The 24,076-nt window shown below is 33.0% G+C and overlaps 2 protein-coding genes across 9 annotated transcripts in view; both read left to right on the top strand.

Moving 5' to 3' along the window:
- Positions 1 to 2,935, top strand: part of LOC119832808 — a 26,946-nt gene extending 24,011 nt beyond the window's left edge. Inside the window, exons 4-7 of the mRNA XM_038356577.1 lie at positions 239 to 343; positions 876 to 1,048; positions 1,260 to 1,790; positions 2,022 to 2,935. Of these exons, the coding sequence (XP_038212505.1) occupies positions 239 to 343; positions 876 to 1,048; positions 1,260 to 1,790; positions 2,022 to 2,371 (1,159 nt within the window). The 3' untranslated portion in view covers positions 2,372 to 2,935. The remainder of the gene's footprint in view (positions 1 to 238; positions 344 to 875; positions 1,049 to 1,259; positions 1,791 to 2,021) is intronic.
- A 1,226-nt stretch (positions 2,936 to 4,161) lies between these two features.
- LOC119832767 (spectrin beta chain) overlaps positions 4,162 to 24,076 on the top strand; it is a 46,071-nt gene continuing 26,156 nt past the window's right edge. For 7 of the 8 annotated variants that reach the window (XM_038356517.1, XM_038356516.1, XM_038356513.1 and 4 more), the window contains exons 1-2: positions 7,312 to 7,468; positions 22,816 to 22,987. In XM_038356517.1, coding sequence (XP_038212445.1) covers positions 22,852 to 22,987 — 136 coding nt within the window. In that variant the 5' untranslated portion in view covers positions 7,312 to 7,468; positions 22,816 to 22,851. Of the gene's footprint in view, positions 4,464 to 7,311; positions 7,469 to 22,815; positions 22,988 to 24,076 lie in introns of those variants that run through there. The other variant, XM_038356511.1, reaches the window with a different exon arrangement.

Here is a 24,076-nt window from a genome sequence, read left to right as displayed (position 1 = left end):
CCTTGGTACAGTGGTTAACGCCTGAGCGTAGAACCAAGGGGTCCTGGGTTCAATTCCCGGTGGGGACGCACAAAAAAACAAATGTCTCGGTTTGGCAGGACACAGAAGGCTGATCACCTACTTGTCCCTAAAGAAAAATTGATCAGTGAAACAGATGTACATCATCTGCCCCATACCCCACTAGGGGACACGGGACTTCACTTTTACTATAATAAAAAATATGTTATTATAATTTCAGATGTAAGTTACAGCCGCGTGCAGTGAGAATTACCAGTTCAGCGTTAGAACGTGTCATAAAATCTAAATTACGTGAAATGACCGCTTCTGATGGGAAAAAAGCAAGGTAAAAGATGAGTAAGAGCAAACTGATATTGCTTGTTATTAAAAATTTTATAAGATAGGTACTACTTACTTCTACTTGAATAGTTAATAGGTGGTCCGTTTTATTATAGCCATTTTATTGAAACATGCAAAAAAGTTTTGATGCCTAATACTATTCATTAATACGTAATACTAGCTGCCCCCCGCGGTTTCACCCGCGTAAGTCCGTATCCCGTAGGATTATCGGTTTAAAAAGTTGCCTTTATTTTATTCCAGTTTTCCAGCTGTCTACGTACCAAATTTCATTGCAATAGGTTCAGTAGTTTTTGCCTGAAAGAGCAACAAACACACACACACATCCTTACAAACTTTCGCATTTATAATATTAGTAGGATATAAAGGTTACTCAATAATTGTAAAAAAAATGACACGGAGGCTTGCAAACATTTGTAAATATTACTAGCTGCGCCTCGCGGTTTCAATAAATATGAGACACATTCAATGTATTTTTTATCATTTACAACTTCGTAGTTATGATATTATTTCATTTCTAGAACGGGCCGCAACCGGCAAGGTTGGGAGAATCCCATTGAGATAGAACAAAGGGAATGGCTGCTGGAATCGGCTCGAGCGTGGATGGAGTTAGCTCCAACTGTCGCCGGCTCTGAGCCAGCTACAGTGGAAGTTGGTCAGCCCACCAGACTCATGATACAATGCACTTTACCTGGTAAGGGTACTTTTTAATATTTTTATATTGGTTGGCATTTTACTACCTATACTGAGGACGATTTATTTTTGCGATTTCTCTTGTTTATATAGACACAGAAATGTATAAGTATATCAAGTAAAGAAAATATATAAAACCTAACCTAATGCTACCAAGATTATTTTATGTAAAAATGCAATCACAGATAATAATACCTAGCTATAACTTTCAGTTGGTGTCGGTCTTCGGATAACCAATTGCGTGGCGCACGACGGCTTAGGAGAAGCATCGCAGAAACTTCTAGATGAAGCAGGTTGTCCGATAGACGAGACAATCTTCAACAAACCATCCATACACAAACACAATCACCACAGCACCGAAGTAGACTTTAGCGATCTTGAACCAGCCGACACTCAAAGAAACATGGAAGAGAACAAAAATCTAAAAATGGCGAAAACTGATCCAGAGCACGTTCTGAAAAACTTTATGACGTACCAACACGCGGTGACTACATTCGCAGCTTTCAAGTTTCCGGATCGAGCCAAACTACACTTATCTTGTGGTATCGAATTGTGTAAAGGCCCATGCCCTACTATCGATTGTAAGGCGTTGCAAAAACCACAACGTACGAAAGAGGGTTTAGTGAGAAAAGCAAGGTTGGACAAGGAGGCTAAGGGATTGGTTATAGATAGGCTGGAAGTCTATAACAGTATAGAGGTTCTGGCACCAAATATTGAACTAGAAGATGAAGCTTCTATAAGAGGTAACGCAACCCACAATGTGTCCATTTTTAAACCTAGGTACTATTAAAAAATTAAAACTAAAAAAATGAAGATTATGAATTATTTAAGTTAGTGCTTTCTTGAAAAAGAACTAGACAGTAAGTAGGGACATAGTCTTAAGTTATGTGTGTGTACGTGTGTGGTAAGGACTAATAAAACTTAATTTTCATTAATTATCAAAATTTCAAAGAGGGTTTTTTTTTCATTTACAGGTTCAAGGAGAGTTGAAAGCGAAGAAGAATTAGTCCGAAAATTTTCTCCAGGAGACAAAACAATATGTCTATCGCCAGGCAAATTGGCTCTAGCGTTTTGTGTATTAGGCATCATTTTTCTATGTGCAATAGCGATAGCCTTTGCGTCCTTGGTGCGAGCGAGGCGGCGTACTGGTCGCGAACCTCCGCATACTTCTCTCTCGTTCTACACGGGCAGCAAAAGTTTATTTTCGTCTAGCGAAAGTTCTAGCTCTGGTCTTAGTGGAAGTAAATTACTTTTAACAGATAGTCCTTACATGGATCATCATTCATCATCTAGTAACAATTGGCCATATCCTCGACCGTTTTAGTCGAGCGTAACTTCTAGAAAATTCCCTCCTATAGTGGGAGGAAACTTTATATAATTTTACATAACCCGATTTATGTAAATTTTATAAGACAAGCATATCAATTTTTAAATATTATATCATTTGTAGGCTATTTTGGCTACCTGAAAATGCTTAGTTATGATATAAAATCAATACATATTATTTTTACCTAAATGAACTTGCAATTAAGAGGCTTGAAACTTAATGAAGGAAACAGGTTTTTAATAATTTATTGTAATTTTTTTAGTTATGCAAACAATACAAGACTGTTATTAGAATTTATTTTATTTATATATCGTTTATTTATACTTTACAATTTTTCATATTTAAATAATCTTAAGTTATTCGGTTTTGAGGGAGAGCTTTTGTAAGTTGGGCTAAGGTAAACCTAAGGTAACCTAAACCGACTGATAATAACGGGAGTGGTATAGATAATAAGCGTAATATAATAATTATTAAAATAGCATAAGTTATTAGTAACTATAATAGTGATTCATTTGACATTAGCTCTTCCTCGATTTTATTTATATTTAAGAAAATGTTTATGTATACATACTTAAATAATGTGATAAATGATTTATGGATCTATCTATACATATTTTTTTTTTACTTTTTACAGTTTAAAATATAATTGTAAACCATTATCGGAAGTTTTATTTCGAAATAACCTAATAAAAATTAAACACTAACTAGCATTCTTATACCTACCAACTTTCTTGTTATGGTATTAATGTATGATAGAACTGGCAAAACTGAAATGCTGGTTTGAAAGAAAAAATCATTTATTACCTACAGAACACCACTGAATTTGAATTTTCCCGCTACTGTATTACCTCGCTAGATCAATTAACACAGTGCTTTCTAGATGGCGCTAGCTTTGACAAAATAAACTTAAAGCAGATCGTTTTCAATTATTCTAATAATTTATTAAACAAAAATTTGTATGTAATTACTTATTTTCATACACGTATTTTAAAAGACAGCTATTTTAAGATATCGTCTGTAAAAAACATTAACTGATGTTTTGTAACGCCATCTCTATTTGCTTTAAAGAACTTAAACAGATAAATAAAATATTTCAACATCACAGATTATCAAATTCAACTTTTAACATCAATAAAATTGTTTCCTTTTAATCGTTCATTCCATTTTTATTTTTACATCAAAAATAAATATTCAATGCTGTATGGCGCATATGAACTTGGACGATTCGATAACTCAATTTACTAGTATGACCATAGACTCTCCTGGTTGATGTTTTTGCCTAAAAAATTCTATGCCGGTGCATGACATCATCTTGATCAAAGATTAAAAAAAGGAAACTGCAAATAAAAATGAGAAACCAGTTAAACTTTAATTTCGTATAATATTAATATTAACGATTTAATATTGTTTCGATCCAATACAGCGTGACATATATCTCTCTTCTTCTGAAATTCATATTTGAAAAATCGTATTATATGTTAAAACATTATTTTTGTTGATGGTACACAATATTTTTACAACCAAGGAAACAAGCAATCAATGCAAGTTGAACGCAAGTTATCATTAAAGCCTCGTTAAAAGAATTGTTTCATAATTTTTTCAAGCTCCCGCTTAATTTAAAAATAATATTTAAGAAGAAGAATAAAACTCACTACATTAATATTTTAAGGTGGTTTCAAACCCAAACTGATTAGGGAAAAAAATCTGTGGCACAAAATAGAAAATTAAAAGTATATAATATTAATCTATGTTGTCCCATGCATTATCTACAGTTTACTTAATCTATGATATGGGCGGTAAGGTGATGCTTCGCGACGGTCTTTCGCCTTGCCCTCGATGCCGTGTTCGTACTCGTATTCACGGATGATATTTGGAAAGATTTGTATGTGAAAAGTGTATAATAACGTATTTATATAATTTTAAGTGATTGGGTTATGCGTAAAAAAGAAAAAGCCGACAAAAAAAACTGTCAGTTATTGGTGTAAAGTTTGACTTGGGTTTCTGAGTAAGCCTGAAAGTGGTAGCGGTATTTGTGTGAACTGAAGAACTACATACACTTGAGGAAAACATTCCTGGATTAGATTTGCAGGTATGATTTAATATTAATATCTGCCTTTAAGTTTTTTTTATCATAGATCCGGTGGATAAAACACTAATTTAATTGGATGAATTTGATTGGAATGTTGTTTAGGAACGTTCGATGTAGGTGTCCCAAATATTATTTCCAACTTGTTTTTAAAAGCTCATTCAACCAAAGAAAAAGCATAAATCCTTCAACAAATACGTATGTATAAATGTGTACATGTATGAATAGGTAAAAAATAATAATTTTTATCGCAAACCTAGTATATTTTATCAACTGTTTGATAATTAGTAACTACAGTCCACACCCGTAACAGATTGCATAATGTTAAAGAAAGTATCTATTTATTTATGTTCAGTTTGTTTTCTTATCAAGAACTTATGGTCCAATAGGATATTTTTACTTTTAAATATCAACAACTCCCATATATTCATATTTATGAAAAATTTAAAGTGATTACTTAAAGTAAAAAATTTTTAAAGTACATATCACCAAATTGGAATGTCCCTTCCTCAGAAGAGATTTGACATGATAATTTTATCCATTTGTAAAAATATATAAATAAATAATTGTATGTTTATTTATTACTTCATGATATCATACTATATTATGTATAATTTGATCCTATAGTATGTTGAATGAGCCGTAACTATCATGTTGCTATGTGCTAAGGCCGCATACACACCTCGTATTCAATTGCTGTGCAAGGTCTGATGATAAAATGCATTGATATAAATATAATGAACAAATATACAAAACCAATTTGTACTCTAACTCATAGAATAAATATGTATAGGAGTGGTGAACATATCTCTCAAAAAATAAGATGGAGATCTTGTGAGCCTCATTTTACTTCTTACTAATATTATAAATGCAAAAGTTTGTAAGGATGTGTATGTGTTTGTTGCTCTTTCACGCAAAAACTTCTGAACCATTTGCATTGAAATTTGGTATGTAGACAGCTGAACAACTGGAATAACATATAGGCAACTTTTTATCCCGTTATTCCTATGGCATACGGACTTACACGGGTGAAACCGCGGGGCAACTAGTATTATATAAAGTAATTATTATTACCTCTTTACCAAATCTGAACATTTATAACAATTGTTCAAAATACTTCATCCATTGCCCAATTCCTGATAGGAAATTTTAAAATCTCAATTAAAATTTAAATCTTGTCATGTTAATATGAAATGTTTCTTGAGAGATTAACTCATTAATATTGAAATTGAAATATTTATTGTTAATAGAAAACTGTGAAGTTATTGTGAATAAACAGAAAAGGAAAACAATTTCAAATAATTTTGATCAAATTACCTGTTATTTTATAAATTATTTTAGGTATAGCTGAAGCTATTTAAACAACCTTGCAATCAAAAATCTTGGCGACCCTTTTATATTTAAGTATCAGCCTCTTTGTCAGTTTATTACATAATTATAATTTGCTAATTAATGATTGATTTTATAATTAATAATTAATAAATGTACTTGCATTTGTATTAATGATTCAAATAATTTATGATTATATGTTATACACCTTTAATATGACCTCAACCACTGTAGCTTTCATTGCTTTAAAGTAAAGTGCCAATTGTAACAAGGCTAAAGGCTAGTGAGAATGATGTCATTGACTCGTCATGTGTATTTGTTTTGCAAATCATACCACTTTTATATCCTTTAAAAATGTCTAGCTGACCCGCCCAACGACAACTGCTTTCAAAAGGTTGATGTTTTTTCCTAATTTTCAAAAATTTTTCATAGATGTACCAATAATATTAATAATTGTATCTATATCCTTGAATAAATACACAAGTTTTGCATTCAAACTAGTAATAAGGAGAATGGCTTTCAAATGGATAATTTTATCTCTATAATACATACATGTATTAGTATGTAGATTTTATTATTGTATCAGGTTCCTATGTGTTTATGTTTTCCAATATTAATACCATAAGTTGGATGATACCAAAAAAAAAGGGAAACAAAAGGCTGTCTCAGCTCTTGCTGTCCAGATTAACTTATACCAATTAAATATGCATATAATTAAGGAATGTAAAATATAGATAGATTTGTAGTAAGATTAAATAAAAATATTTTAACCAGACATACATTTTGTTATACCGAATCAGCCTGAAGGTTTTCTGATAAAAAATATTTTATAGTTCATTCAAGAGAGTTCATAAATATAAGAATATATTAGTTGATTTTGTAGATTAATGATTTTAATAATGACTTATCCTATTAATGTATGCTTACAGTGCAAATAAGTAAATAGTCCCTTAAGAATGCCCCATATAGATTCATAGTTACTATTTCAAGGATTTAGCGGTTGTTTGCATAATGCATAGGTTTACTATTGTGGCATGCATAATTGATGTAAAGATGAATAAGACCTCCCACTATTATACTTTAAATGTAGCATAAGTATATATTTTTAGAACTGACTGACTTATTTTGCTAAATATTTAAAAAATTCTAAATAATTTTGAAGAGCATAAATTTTGGCATCCCTCTTAAAATGAAATATTACTGTTATGATTTTATTGAAATTCAGCAAAACCTGATAACAATCTCATAAGAATACACACTATAAATTGCCTGAAAATAATGACAGCATTACCTATTTACCTAGAAAAATAATGGGACAATTGTGTAAAACAGCGTAATTTAAATCTAGACACTTTCGCCGAACAACATTCTGTTAGTCTCCTAATGTTATGGTACATTCGCGATATATTTCGTAACGGACGTTTCAAAATATGACCAAGGGTGTACGAGTTTATAACAGGGGTGGAATAGCTGGGTGGGGGGCGGGGTAGGCGTGCGTGCAATAGGGATATGCGGTCGGCCGGCGCCGGGAGTTCGCTGCTCGATCAATAGCGACAGTACTGTACAACGGATTGCTGTGTTCGCTCTTGTGCGTCGCTCGCGTATCAGATAATACCCCAAAATACAGTGCAGTGAAATTGTGTTTTGGATTTGACATGAGATAGTCCTCGCTTCGGAAGGTAGGTTCAAGATACCGCATTGTTCTTTTATATTTTTATAATGCTCGTCTCGTAAATCGATAGTTTAACGTGTCGTATCTGCGTTAATTGCGAGGATCGCGTTGTTGAAAAATTGTCTTAATCATAGTTTTTTTTTTATAGCTAGAAGAACTTTAGTTCTAATAACAACAATAGAATAATTTAAAAAACAGCAGCTTTTCTTGTTATACATATCTTAATATTGGTATTGTAAATCCATTTTTCAGACTACGTGGAATTATAAACTGTTTCTGCAAAACCGACGATTAACTTTTATATGATGATTGATTTCAATAAAATTTAATATGATAAAATGATGGGCTAGATTTTTTCTCCACGCCCAGGTGACCTAGAAAACTGGGAATTTAGATATAGGGAGCAGGCGCGGACGGGTCTAGACAGGCAAATCGGATTTTTAATTTCACTTCATGTTCTGTCTAGTCTTAAATTCCGGAGAATAATCATGAGGTTAATTGATATGATCCGAGGACGGCTGTTGACGCCGCCATAATTAAGTGGGAGACTTACAGTAAGCATTTAATTTCCAATAGATGTGTAACAAGATCAAAGTACATACCTTTTTATCAGTTACATAAGAGATCTTTATATAAATTTAACCATCATGCAATCATGAAACAGTGTTTTGAGATTTTCCTTCAATGTTTTCTATGCATGTAACTAGAATATATCGTTAAAAAACTGTTATTACATGTACTTTAGTTTAGTTTTTAATTGCATTCATTCATTCAGCTTCTTAATTTAATATTTATGTGTCATCACTCATCACTCTTTATCGTGCCCATCTGTGTAAGTGTGCGTCATTACTTTTTGTGAAGACAAAACAGACACTAGAAGTAGTGTCTGACTTCTTTCTTAAGTATGACATTTTTAACTTGGACATAATGTTTCTCTACGTAAACGTAATTTACAAAGTGAAAAATATTAATCGTAACGTAAAAGAACACAGCATCTAAATGTGTAGGTAGATCATTATTAAATAAAAACCGCCGTCAAATTATAAGAATTTGAATAATTTGGTTAGGTAGACCAATTTGTGTCTAGTTCACCACATTGGAGGAGTCAGATTGCAAATAAAAAAAGAAACATAAAAATCACTTTTCGCAAAAGTTATGAGGTAACAAACATAACACCTATGTATCTGAAGTCGGCTATAACATCGAATATCATTCAATATTCGAGTGTTCTCCCACAGCGATACGCACGAACGCCTTTCAATAATGTTTATATCTAACATTAACACTTTGTACTTTTATTTTTGGCGTCCGTTACAACCGACTACAGACGCTTATTGCGGAGATGCTGCGTTATGTTTTCTTACGCTACAATAGAACTGAAATATAAAATTATGTTCTTATTTTATATAGTTTTTACAGCGTCTCGGCATTCAGGGACGTCATTAATTTTTTATTTTTTAAAGTAGCTGCTAGATATTCATCAAATACAACTTAAGAATAATTTTAGGATCAAGATGGTATGTGCCGATTTTGTCTCAGTGATGTCATACAATAAAATAAACGCTCTCGCAGATGGCAATTACGAGAAGGACGTAATATTTTTCTGTCCAAAACTATTTACAGTTAACCCACAATTTTATTCAAACATATTATAGATAGATGTAAACGTAAGTTGACGAATATTTTATTCGTTTCGTTGGATATCTTGCCCAACCAGCTTTTAGTTGTATTTCCAAATTTGGCGTATTGGAACCTGTAAAACGATGCAACAAGCTTCGTTCCAACTGCATATACCTGGTTTTTTAGCCAAACGATTACAAATATTTAACTGTTAAGTCAATTTTTTAATCATGTTGTTTGGCTTAAAATGTTATGGGAACTTGTTGGTATATTGGGTATGGGTTGGCTTGTTGGGTCCTTATATGGCTTGTTGTTCTAAAATGAAAAATTAAAGAGTATTGTCTCTTTTAATTCAGTTAATAATATAAATGATCACTTCACTACAGCACTTTAAATACTTATCTACAAAATTTTTGTTGAAATGTTTGTCTATTTCATATACAATTGAATATTATAAAATACTAGCTGCACCCGGCAAACGCTGTTCTGCCTTACTCTGATCATTTAGAGGGATGAAAAATAGATGTTGGCCGATCCTCATAGATACCGGATAAGCACAAAAAATTTCATCAAAATCGCTCAAGCCGTTTCGGAGGAGTATGGCAACGAAAACTGTGACACGAGAATTTTATATATTAGATATCAAGTAAGTACACTTCGCTACAAATGAGCGTTTCGACGTCTGAGGTATTCTAGTTTGATGGATTTCGTAATGTTCTTAAGATGAGTAATACCTTATTGCGATTTGTGTGCATGATTGTCTTACATGCTTGTAAATGTGTTGTGTTTTCAGAATATTAATTTCTTACTGTATTATTTTATTATGCATTCAAAACTTAAAGTATCAGTGTACATCCTTGAATGAAATAGTACTTGATAATACTCCAATAATTTTAATCAAAACGATGTTCGTATGTGAATCACATAATTTGGGCCGTAAAATTATCTCTCCTCATATTTGACCTATTAATCGACCCCGATGTCTGTGACATAATAAAATGTTATTTGTTCTTGAATCGATTCTGATATTATAAGTATGAATATAATGTGTTGTAGTATAATTGCCGGTTTAGTGTGAAAATGTTTGAGAATAAATGATGGTAGCGAATTTTGAAAATAAGTAATATTATATTCGTTAACTAAATATTCTCTTTTATTCATGACTGATTATAGAAAAAAAACAGAATTTTTGGCAATTATCATCTTAATATTTGTACTAAAACGTTTATTGTATAATCGCACACCTTCGATTTTATACTTTTCACAGTTGGTTAAGTATAGTTTTGGACTAGCCAAACGCATGGAATACCGGACAAGGAATAGGTATAAGGTTAAATATAGGCTCATTAGGCTACATATAATTTAGTTACTATATGAAGAATGTGTATCGATGTTTGAAATTTCACAATAATCCTAATACCAAATTTGAGATTTTATTTAGCTCTACATTTCTTCACCAAAGGACATTTTATTTTTGAGCACTGTTGATTTTTGATTAAAATAAAAATAAAAATCTAGTACTGTGAACAATGCTTCACTGTAGTCAATTTTAAATTTGAATGGCCAACATCCGTGGCCCTTTCACGGTTGAGTAACCCGGCACGATAATTACGCTAACAAAAGGGTCATGAGTAGAGAAAGCCTATACTTCGAAGTACGCATTCTTGTGCTACTAAAAACGCCGTGGTTAATGTTAGAAAAGTTCACGACTTTTACATGTTTTCTTTATTTGTTAATTAAATAATATCGTCAAATGTTTTTTTTAAAGTACTCGTAATTAAAGTATATTAATATTAAAATGTTTATAAAACCGAACGAATATTTCGGGATGAATGAGAAAATGTAAATTTTGAATTTAGGTACTTATGATGTTGAATGATCTGTTGGAAATAGTAGCTACAGACAAGCCAACGATCTATAGAAAGAAGCCATATTTCTGTAATACGTCTAGAGCTCGAACGTCTTCATTTATATGAAGCGTTTGTAGCGTTAACATGTTGGGAGGTTGCTGTAATTGAAATCCGTGTTTTATCCTTTTCAAAGACTGTAATCGTTAAAGTTGATTTGTTTCTATGCAGACATGACCTACATTGAGTTTCTATTCATATAGCCATAGTATATTACTGAAGGCAGTGATCTGTGATGCCTTACGTATTGTAGGCAACCTTTTATTCTAGCGTCTGTGTTGTTTGACCTTTGCTCATATTACCAGTATTACAGGTGTAGTGTAATCGAGAATCATCGAATAAAAGTATACTTTCTACTTTTCTAAAATAAGTCATGATAGAGAAACATTACGTATTTGTGAAGCTATTATCTTTATTATAGTATCTGCTTAAATTTATTTACAACATAATGTCCATTGGTCGCCATAAAAGGCATTCGGAGACTATAGGATCGTACGGAATAAAATTTAATATTCCGATGGTCGATTCCTGAATCCTGCTCTATAAGAGTCAATGAACTCGAATCCAGTTCATGTCTTGCAGTCGCTAGCTCACGTAACTACCGCTTTCCGTATACAATACGGGCTCTTTCTGCACGGTATTATCAAATATTAATAATTCGGAATACTACATAGCATATACAAACTCGTCTTGTGAGGTTTAGGAAAAAGCTTTACTATTTTGCTTGCATCTGGAACATTTCAACTTCTTTTAAAAGTTTAATACATTTTTAACTATTCTTTTCACAATGTACTATTCCTTATTTCCATCCAAAATCAATATTAATTCTTTAAATGGTGTCCTTAAGCTACGCTTCAAGGTGATCAGTGACTCATAAATATGAATAAATTATGTTGATTGAGATCGTCTAAGACAATGCTTAATAATAGTTATTTGTTAAATTCGTAAATCATTAACTGACTCTTATGAGAATTTTCGATACAGGTATGTGAAGGATCCCTTTGCATAAATATTGTTAATTATTCTACGTGTATGATTTAAAATTTTATTTGACGTGCATTTTATATATCTAAATATAACTTGCTAGACGCTCGTCCTGGCTCCGCCCGGATATCAAGATTCCTGTTTTATCCCAAGGGAGCATTTAATCGGGATAAAAAGTATCCTATCACCCAAGTCAGCTCATACCCTGACTGTATACCAAATTTAATCAAAATCTATTCAGTAGTTTCAGCGTGATTGATGGACAATCATCGAAACAAATAAACTTTCACATTTATTATATTAGTGTGATTAACACGTTTTAGTGTTTTCGTGCCAGTCTGCAATCAGAACACCTATAACCATTTAACTGGGCCGTTGATTGTTTTAATTGCAGGAGTGAGTAGTTTTGTTAATCTTCTCGTATTTGTCCTGTTTTTCTTACAAATTTGAACAAATAATTTCATTGTGATTTACAATTACTCGTTACTATGTCGTACGAATGGAGACGCTTATCTTTTTTTAATGAACTAAGGTCCATTCATGTCTGTACTAGAATGCAGCATTCAATTCGACAGAACAATTTGTCGGTTGTTGGTTCGCAATTGTGGCAATCAAGCCGTTGTTCTGGTGTCTTGGTGTGGTTGTTTTGTCTCCAACTTGCTGTTACGTAAGTGCGGGTCGTTAGTAACATACTATGTCACGCGTCGTTTTTATTTCGTTACGATGTAGATAAATCGAACGAACCGTTTTGAGTCTATAGCGCGTTTTATGTTTATTTTTATCATCAGAGCGTTTTTCTTTGACTTAATACTTAAGACTTACAATATTTTAGAAATAACTAGTTGCGCCCCGCGGTTTCACCCGCGTAAGTCCATATCCCGTAGGAATATCGGGATAAAAAGTTGCCTATATGTTATTCCAGATGTCAAATTTCATTGCAATCGGTTCAGTAGTTTTTGCGTGACAGAGCAACAAACACACACACATCCTTACAAACTTTCGCATTTATAATATTAGTAGTAAGTAGAATAGTAGGAAGTAGGATGAAATGCCCAATGTTATGAATTTTTTGTTTTCAGTACGGTGATAACTATTTGTGTAAACAGTTATGTGCATTATAAATACACCATCTTGTAAAACACGGTATTTGAATTGTATTTGATAAATATTTAAATATTTTAAAGAAGAAGAAGAACAATTGGGATTAAAAAATTGGCGTTTCTAATAGCTTTTTCCCTCACAAATGAATGTATATTCAAGCGATCGAAAAAATATAATTTCAGTGTAAAGAATACATATTACAATATTCTAAAAACAATATCTTAATAGTTGATGTAAGCGAAAGTCAAATGTGTGGGTCATCGGTCAAGGGTACAAGCAAGGCTATTTACGTATAATTTGTAATGAATATTATCGATGTATGAAAAAAAAAAACCTGACTTTAATTAAAACAGTACTCGTTATCTGCGGATTACCATTATATTATGGATGGCTTTGTTGCAAATTGCAATACATTTCACTGTACTGTCTAGCCTGGTGAATAATTCATACCTCGTTATTGACACGGACCGTTGTCACACAATAACCTAATTATGCTATGCTATCAATACTGGCGGTTAAAAGATTAACTTGTGTATACTTTGGAATTCGATTTGAACAGTCCGAGAACTAATTAATGTCTAATGAAGTAATTTTGAGTTTCACTCACCAAGGGCAGGTGATTAGAATGTCTTGAACCTACATTTATAAATCGAGAATATTTGATTCGGCCGGCGTTTCTTTTAATTAATATTGTGTCGTAAAACCACAAAACTTTAAATGTGTATTTAAGTATGTACCTAATCTAAAAATAATGTTTTGTTTGTATTCGAATACCACTATCAGTAACGTTTGTACATTTATGTACATACATTGTACAGATACCTAGCTGTGTGATTTGCTGGTAATACAATACGTGAGTAACACACCTGTGTATCTTCAATGTGTTAAATGATTGATTCATTCCTAGGATCGCTGAAATTGGAACTGATTTCTCGATAACTTTCGAGAACCAATACTATGAAATTATTTATTCGAGCTTGGTTTTTTTTTGTTCCATTGTTCTTATCTTTTGAATTTAAGCATTTTCAATACTAGCTCTTGATATTTTTACCAACATGTATTAATTATGTTAAATTTCTTTTTTTGAGAAATTGAGAACAGGTAAATTGGCTAAAAGTAGCTTTAAAGTAAATATTGGCTTGTTCTCATTTTTGTATATGTTCTTTATTAGAAATGTTTTTGTCCCCTTGTTTCCACCACTTCTATTTGAATTACGACGTAGAATATTTTCCTATCTTTATTTACCGTTTAAAAACGACCCTTATGAGCGAGCCACAAGCCAATTTATTAAAACATCAACGTCAGCAATTTTATAATTTTTATGGGCACGAGTTATATTGACCTAAATAAGGTATAGCGTCATCGCCGCATCGAGGCACAGATCTTGCATGGGGCGTGGCTTTTGTGTGCATCGAAGAAAAATTGGATTTAATAACCCTTGGTATGGGACCACTGCCAAGTTTTGCATTAGGATTGACGAAACCTGGAGTGGAGTAATGTACAATTTATTCTCTACATTTTAAATTATAACGAACGAAGGAAAGACTTTACCGTAAAAGATATTTATTTGTAAAAGTTCTATTTTCATTCGAGTACGTAAAGAAATTACGAGTAAACAAAATTTATTTATTTATTTTACAATATTTAGTTATTTATTACCTGCTAACTTTATTTAAATGACCGTTTATGGATTCTTAAAGACAAAGTCCCGTTAACGTGGACAATCTAATGAAAGTAACTGCTCCGCCTGCGAATCTAAAGTTTATTGCATGTGAACTTAGTCGCGATAGAGTGGTTACATATCGCGTGCTACATTCGCAGCCGCTTGCCGAAGTGCACTCTGAAAAAACAAAAACCGGTCAGACTTGCAAACATAGCCGGCCTTCGTGGATGTATACTGTATAGGCTGACAACGCCCGATGACGTCAGCCTGCTTATGTCATACCATTATCATTACTCGCCACAATGCCAACCGGACTTACAAATCTTAGCCCTAAACTAGAGTGTTTTATGTAAGCAACAATTGGCTGTTGTTGCTTACGTATTTACGCTTCATTTGACAGATTTTCTCACTAGTGGTAAAATGATTTGCTCCGCACGAACAGTTTCGTATGAATTTATAACACATACTTGAAATTTCCTGTACATCTATCTGTACACATATTTTTTCAAGTGGTTACTTTCTGTTTTACATTACATATATAATTCCATGAATTTATAGAATTCCTCACAATGGTGTTATTGTAAAATAAAATGAAAAGAAAAAAGTACCAAAAATTTGGAATACGACCCATCTGTGGCAGTTGAAAGGTTTCATTAGGCAGGATCACTGATGTATAGAAACTATCGTGTTACCAATGCTTTCGAATTTCGATTATCTTCTTATAACGTTCATATTAATAACAAATTAACGTTATAGCATAACATTGTAATTTCACTGATAGGCATGCAAATTAAATATGAAATAGATAATTCTCGACACTGACTTCATTTAGCGTTATAAAATGACCTCCGCTGGGCGCCATTAACTACCTAACTAGCATACCTATGAGTAGATATACGTGGTTGGCAACAAATTAGACTCATCCTGCTCTAGTAGAGTTCAGTGCCGACACCCACGCGCAATCTCATTGACTCTCAACTCGCAGCTATGATGGTGCAACCGTAATATCAGTGACGGAATGGGAATTGAATGACAAACAATGGGATAATTTTAAATTATAAGTTGGTACATGGATGACGTCCCCGTCTATTTTTGTGACAACTATTTCGGAACGCTTTCGTACGTTGGCATCGTAATCTTATCAATGTGAAGGTGGATTGGACAAACCTAATGCACGGATGTGACAGTGAATGTATTTGCCATTATACTGTTTCCTTAATTTAATGAACAATTAGATACTGCTGATGAATTCGGGACTTTTTTCTTATTCGCGCGTCATAAACTTCAAACAATAAAGATACGTAAACAGAAATCCAACCAATCATTCTTCGTTATATCGTCAATCGCATTAGTATAATCGTTTCGATAAACAATACCTGAGTGGTATTTATTGGTCTTGTTTGAGTAATTCACACCAAATGTACCCACGTGAATTTAAAAATAATGGCTTTAGGTCAAACGGACGGAAAAATAACATCATGCCAGCCAAAAGTAAAGTTATTATCAAGTCGTGAAAATTTAATGTCCCTTAAGAGTTTCTTTTCTATGCATCTTCGTCACTTTAATTGTATCTACTATAATTCAAAAGTCAAATCATTTAGTCGTTACATTTCGATGCCTTTTGCTTCTGTTAATCATCACGTTTCGACCGCTGTTGTGTTTATAACAATTATTTATAACACGTGGTCATGGTTCCTGTCAGGGGGGAGCGCAGCGTCAGTGCAATGTTTAACGCACTGTTTGCATCGAAAACTACGTCAAGGTTTTCGTATACTTTGTTGTGTATTTACTACAATACCTCTTATTTATACTTGTTATATTTTACACTACGCTATCCCACAATCTATGCAATTTATTCTGGTAAACATTACCTACTTTTACTGAGAATCGATAATACTCTTAAGTTGTAAGCATGACATGGCATTTTTTATACATGCCTAGATGTGTTTTATCATAAATACGTTATTTAATTCAAATAAAAATCGACGTTTGTCAATTCAAGTAGAAAATTTCGCGAAGCCTCCTGGCTTCTGTAGGAACAGCACCATTTCTTGTTAGTACATATTAGACTTGCAATGTGCTTTTTTTCAATAAAAGAACGATCACAGTCTGGACAGCAAACTATGTCGTTCGTGATAACAATTACATAATAATAAGTTTGGTTACATGCTTTCATGACACGGTAAGAGTGATGACCGGTACTATGACGCGCTTCTTTTTAGCTATCTCTCACTAATGCAAGGTTAATAAAGCAGGTGGAATAGAGACGGATTGTATGGCAGTAAAGCCACACAAGGCTTCGGGCGCGGTCTATATTTGGGTTAATGGATCCGTCCGCACTCCGACATGGGAAGTAGGTACCTGTCTGTCGGGTCGCTTGCTAATTCCATACCACTGATAGTTTATTTAATCTCATATTTCACGAACGTAGCTATTAAAAATGTTTGTGTGAAACAATATTTCAATTGCTCGCATAGTATTCGTGACGTTAAATCTGGTCCAGTAGTTCTGAGCAAATGATTCTATATTTAGAGCTGACCGGTGTCAACACTCAACATACACAACATAGCGAATCGGAAGCTGAAATCTTGACGATTGCTCAATTGATTCTCGTATTATATTTTTTTATAAACAAGCTAACAAGAGCGGATCACTTAAATGTAATGCAAAACTTACAACTCTTGGTGAGATAACAAAGCGTCTAGACGCCGGAAACCGAAGGCGATATTGTTAAAAACCCATTACAAAAGAATGTCTTGCAAATTGTGCTCCCGTAGCATAATAGCTGCAGGCTGATTATGGAAACAAACAAAACAAAAGCTCTAGCGAGTACGGTAAAACGTAGGAATTTTGTGGCACGCGGCGTTCTGTGACGGGGCTTGAATAAACTAAACGATGAACAGTTAGCCGAGAGCACTCAAAATAAACTCTATCCCATTGATTTAAAAGCTTTCACACTTCCGTGAACGTGATTAAAATCGCATCATTTCCTGCGCTTTTATATGCAATACGCACATGCTAATGAATGCTCGTTGGTGTTCAGACGATTGTTGATGCCCGGTATCTGTTTTTCTAGATTGTAACGGTTGTACTTACAGTATGTTAAACTTTATTTTATAAGTTGCTTTGCAGGCAGATTTTCTCCAAGTGGAAACGAAAATTTAATCAAAGTCCTTAAAGTGCAGTAAATATTTTTATAATCTTCAAAACAATATCATCACTATATAAAAATACGTGTAAGGCTTCGTTGTAATGAGGACTAGAAGTCCTTGCATTCATTTGCTTAAATAAATATGACTGCATCGTCTAAAATTGCAAAGTTTACGTTCTCGCTGTAGGAGGAAATAACATGGAAATACAAGTTTCACTGTTGCTGCAAAACAAAATGTATTGTAACGTAACGTAATACAACTTCAATTTGATACTTTAAATGCTATATGAATATCGGTGAAGTAACTGTTCTTCTTTCGCGCTTCGAAATTAAAAGTAAACGCGAAATGAAAACGATTCTACTTTGTCGTATGTTATTTCGCTTTGTGAGATTGTAGATAGAAGGATACAGAATACATAATCGTGCGAGTATATCCACGATCGTATTCAACTGATCAGTTTTTCTGAGTAGGTATTATTTCACACGTTGCATGCTATGTTATATCAGCTTTATCTTAAGAAGTTGTTGCTCAAGTAAATTCTAAATATGGTTATTTTCCTTAACTTATCAGTCTTGATTGCTTGTGTTTTTCATAATTGTATTATAATTATCGAAGTCGTTAAGGGTAATGGGCCTTAGTGATCAATCTTCAATACAATCTAGTCTAGATAGTGCTTGTAGTCACCGGAATCAGGACATCCGTCTTTCGAACCGGAATGACTTGTCTCCTGGTGGAACTATTGCGAGGATGCTCGCCATTTTAACCTTAATGCCATTGTCGCTAAATGTGAGAGTTGTATGAACGCGGTGCATATTATGTCATTTGCTATGCGGTGTATTGTACTTGTGTAGCGACACTCGGCTTTATCACGGGCCCCTCTTAATGGAGGTAGCGTGACGTCTACTCATTTGAACGTGGGGGCGGAGCGGAGGTGAACAGTATCACGTGCCGCAGGACTCCTGTCTAGATTTAGTGCTTTTGTATTGCAATATCATATTTTGTATAATAGCAAAGGATTTTAAACACGCTATGGCTATTTCACCACGCACTACTACATTTTTATAAACAAAAAATATAGAAAAAACAGCCGAGTAAAATCACACAACTCATTAAATTAAATCGTTATTTATTAGTTTAGTACTTTGTCACTTGTGTTCCCAATAATTTGTATTCTGTGTAACCGATGTATTTTATACACATACATCGGTTACACAGACGTTTTAAATATATATATATATATATATGTTGTCCTGAATTCAATTAATGTTGTACAGGACTTGAAAGAAAACTACACGTAAAACGTCTGCAAAATAAGGGTTGGGGGAAGTTATTAAGTGAATCCTTACATGCATGCACACGTGACTGCGCTATAACAAATATTACTTACTTCAGCGAAAACCTTCTTGCCCCTTGCCATTCTTAGAGTGTGGGGTTCTTACTAATTTACATTACATATGTAAATTGATTTTTGATTATGTGTTAAAATTTTTGTTGATAGCAAACTTTTAGTTGTTTGAACGAACTTTAAATTAAATTAAGGCTGATAGCAATTAACATTAAAAAGAAACGGCAATTGCTACGAATTTTAATAACAGTTTATGTTATAAATAGCTACGTTCCATTTTGAAGCCAAAAGAATTTTAATTTAAGTAGGTTTTTAAATGTTTAATTGAATCACTTTTATGTTGTTACATATTTATCCGCAATGCAGCAACCGCTCTGCATAAACTCAGTTATTTAAATGACTTCTACGAATTTATGACACAATCGGAGAAAAATTATAAATGCATTAGTGCTTCGTACTTATATTCGTGGTTTATTAATGATTGTAAATGGAACAACCATGGTATCGACGACGCCATGTCTGCCTGTTTGAGACCATTGACCTCGCCATACAATCACTTTGTTCAATACTTTCCGTCACGACGATCTTGAGAAGTTTAAAAAATTTAATAATGTTACGATGTACATTCTCAAGTTTTGTAATCATAATGATATTTACTGTAGTTCATAGTTTTTTTTTTGCAACCTTTAAATATTATAATATATAAATAGTCTGTTTTTATTTACTCAATCTTGTCTTTAATATGGATGTGTTATTTATACATATTAGCGTGAGTCACCGTTAGTTACTCATTATAATCTTATAATGGTAATAGACTTACACGCGTACAGTTACGTCATAGAATAATATTACCTATGTCGCAGACCTACGTTAAAAAGCTTGGAACTTAAAGGAACATGAAACGTTAAGTATAATATGTAATTTCTATATTGAAAGAATATCCAATATAAACATTTAATTTGTGTTATTTCCCGATTCTAATTTCGAAGTGAAGTCATATTCTTTCATAAACTGGCACTTTTTGCCAACGTGATTTCTCATGCGATAATATTTAGACATCGTATTCATTTTATTGTGAGAATTGAATGTTAGTTTCACACGTTAGTCATACAAGGTGTAAAAAGCTAAAAAGGAGTCATAGAATTAACCTCACTAATTAGTTAATTACATGTAATATATAAAAATGAAAATATTTCGTATCATCAATTTTTCATATTACGAGTATACACAGCAAAAAATTTATAAGATTAGTATATGTAAAGTTGTGTTTTGTACAAACATAATGAATATTTTGGGAAATTGTAAACAACGTAATTTTATTAGAAGATAAATTATACGAAACAAGTTGATATCCAAGAACCATTTACGGTTGGTCAATTCAATCAACCTTCGTTCAAAAAGTAGATCTGTTGTTGAAGAAGGTCAGAGACGAATAAACAGTTAGGGATATAATAAATTCGCGTGATTCGACCAAATAGTAGCAGACTGACTCACCGACAAACCTTTATGTATTTTTAGACCTGATTAATGATAGATTAAATGTGTCTCGCTGGTTTAAATCGCGAATTATTTGGTATCTACAATTTATATAGCTTTAAGTATAAGTGTTAAGGAAGGTATGGTTTGAAAAGAAATTTAATATTGTTGGAAAATAACATCAACTTTATAAACATTGCGTACTTACTCATACAATCTAGGATAATAATAGTGGAGTTATTCATTTGTTCCTTTTTTTATTTTATACCTACGTATATCTTTGAATGATATGTCACAATGATATGATATGTAATAATGTAGAAATAGTCTTGAATGTGTTTATATGTGTGCCATTTATTTCAGTTTTATTATTTGATAAACCAGTGCGAATTACAAGAATAATAATAAAATTAAAATATGCTGAGTGATCAATATGTAAGAGTCCTCTTCTCAACGTCCTCTATAAGTGCTAAGATAACGAACTCGGGACATGAAAGAAAGTATATATAAGTAATGCAATTCTTATTAAACAAAATTAAAAATAACTCTATCAACGGAGTGCGGGAATCGCAAAAATATAAATAAATATTTTTCTGTTTTGGAAATCATTATAATCTTAATGAAAAACGGTAGATACCAATAGACTTTTAAGCTGAAACAGGGCATAACAGTTGATCCATAGGCTAACAATGGTCGTTTATAACTGCGTATACTAACTTGCAAATCATTCAAATTTTGAAACTTGAGACATTTAACACCTCAGTCGCAAATAAAGACCGTTAACAACAACATCCTAAGTTACACGAGTATAAGTGAAGGACAAGTAAAACATGTTTGTACGTCACTAGATAGTATAAAACAAAGTCGCTTTCTCTGTCCCTATGTCCCTATGTATGCTTAAATCTTTAAAACTACGCAACGGATTTTGATGCGGTTTTTTTTTAATAGATGGAGTGATTCAAGAGGAAGGTTTATATGTATGTACATCTATTAAACCACTCCGATTTTAACGTGTGCGCAGCCGCGGGCAAAAGCTAGTTATTTATAAATCCACCGATCGTGCCCCTTTGTAAGAAAGGCGACTATTGATATTTAACATGTTACCGTTTTCACTAGGAACCAGTAATTACATACGATAAGTCTTGAACAACCAGGACCTATCTAATCTTATCGAAGTGACGTCATTAGTGTAACAAAAATATGTAGTTGTATGCAGTTTTGATATGACTTTGTAAGAAGAGCTCCTTTTGAACGATTTAAAAAATATCCAATGTTTGTGAATATTTGATGTGATTTTTTTCTATTTTTGAACTGGAGGGTAAATATTAATTAAGACACGTTTTACATGCGCATTTTATATAATTTCGATATACGGTAAGTTTGAATATTATTACGGTATACTAGTTGGTGATTGACTGTGGTCGATAACATTGGAATTCGTTCAAACTGTAACCGCTAATGACTTGTTTGATTTGCAAAATTATCTAATTTGTGCAATTTGTTGTTATCTATTTTGTTTATCAGTAGTCGCCGGTAAATATTGGCACACAGTGGAAAAATATTGTAGACATACATGTATGTTTTATTTATGTTATTTTGTCTTACAAAATTTTAGCGACATAATCAAAAATTTCCTAGTATATACGAATATTTCGAAGCACCATATTGATAGATTTAGATAGAAGAGTATAGCGTGTAGAAACAGGGCACGACGCATACGACGATTCAACATCGCGCCTAAAAAAGTAAAAAGAATAAATAAATATGTTTTTTATAAAAAATCTAATTATAGAAATCTGATAATTCTATTGGTCTTGAACGAACTCGTCGTACTTAATGGATTGCTGTAGTGTTACTGTATATACTATAAAATAGTTTTCACAATGTCGTTCCTTTCAACCTCTCAATTTTAACCCCATTTTTTATTTGTTTATTTGTTTGGGGGAAAATCTCTGTCTATATCGGTCAGATGAAATATAAACCCATAAACCACGCTGCGCTGAAATGTAGATTTTCTGCGAAACCACGCGCGCGTGACCCAAATGCATGCTCTTTGAATGTGTAATGTAAACACCAGAACTAATATTGCGCCTGTTTGTTTTGCAGAACTGATTGTGGCGCGGTGAGGTGCACCAGGTCGCCATGACGACCGACATCTCGGTGTCCCGCTGGGACCCGTCCGTGGGCCATGGCCAGGAGATCATCGATGAGATCGAGTACGATGGCGGCAACTCGTCGTCGAGGCTTTTCGAACGATCGCGCATCAAGGCGCTTGCAGGTGATTGTCTAATTTGTTGACTATATAGGTTTAATTTTTTTTGAAGAGTGAAGTAGGTATGAAGACGGCAGTGAATCGATATTTCAATAAAATGGAAAGCCTAAACGGGCGGGAATGTTTGTAATTTCGCTGAATGTTCATGCGTACTAATTAAGAATACTGGCTAAAATATGTATCTAGACTTTCTACTATATACTCACTATTCATTCAATTTTCTAGTGGTATTCTATTTACCTAGTCTATTGTTGATTCCTTTACCAAAATTAGAAAAGATTCTAGTCGCTATAAATAAGGGCTTAAAACAAAACTATTAGATTTAGTAAGCTATAATATGAAACGACAGATGTACGATTTATGCGACAAGGAAGTGAGGCTAGGTGAATTCTAATAAAATATAAAACTGGGTTAAGCGAGAGAGTTTCAAAGCAACGAGTTTGTTTTATGGATGATATGGCCTGAATAATATGTACTTAAAAGTAAGAACTTAAGATATTCATTAAAGAAATAACACGATAATAAAAATATTATGTGTGTCTGAAGTGCATATTTCATAATTTGTTCAATCAAAATTAAGATGTTGTTATATATAATACTTGCAATGAAATTTGAGAAGTGGCTTTGATTTCGGAGCCCCATATCTTGTTTATGAGTAGTTCTAAAATATGCGCTTATACCACAAATTGCTTAAGAGCATTGTTTTGTTTGAATGTATTTCTTAACATAGTTTCGATATCCTATTATGATAAAGAAATGTTGATAATGATACGGCTGGTAGCTAATATAGGCGACTGATAAAGAGTTCGATTACAGCCATGTATTATATTTATTATGTAGCGGTAAAATTATGCTCCAATATCCGTTACGGTGTTATACAATAATACACGTATTTTACTTAATGAAGTCCATCATAATTAATTTTAAACTTTAAAATCGTCACGACCCATAGAAATATTGGCCAATGCCAATAGAGCTTATCATCGAGCGATTTCCTTTTTCCCTGTAATACACGTATGCTGAACATTTGGTCAGTGTGAATCTAATTTTTATACCGCATATTTATACCGTACGGTGCGAAGTTTTATCAGTTAC

The sequence above is a fragment of the Zerene cesonia genome, chromosome 16 (genome assembly GCF_012273895.1).
Source record: "Zerene cesonia ecotype Mississippi chromosome 16, Zerene_cesonia_1.1, whole genome shotgun sequence".
Classification (NCBI taxonomy): domain Eukaryota; kingdom Metazoa; phylum Arthropoda; class Insecta; order Lepidoptera; family Pieridae; genus Zerene; species Zerene cesonia.
This window is presented reverse-complemented; position numbering and strand designations above follow the sequence as displayed.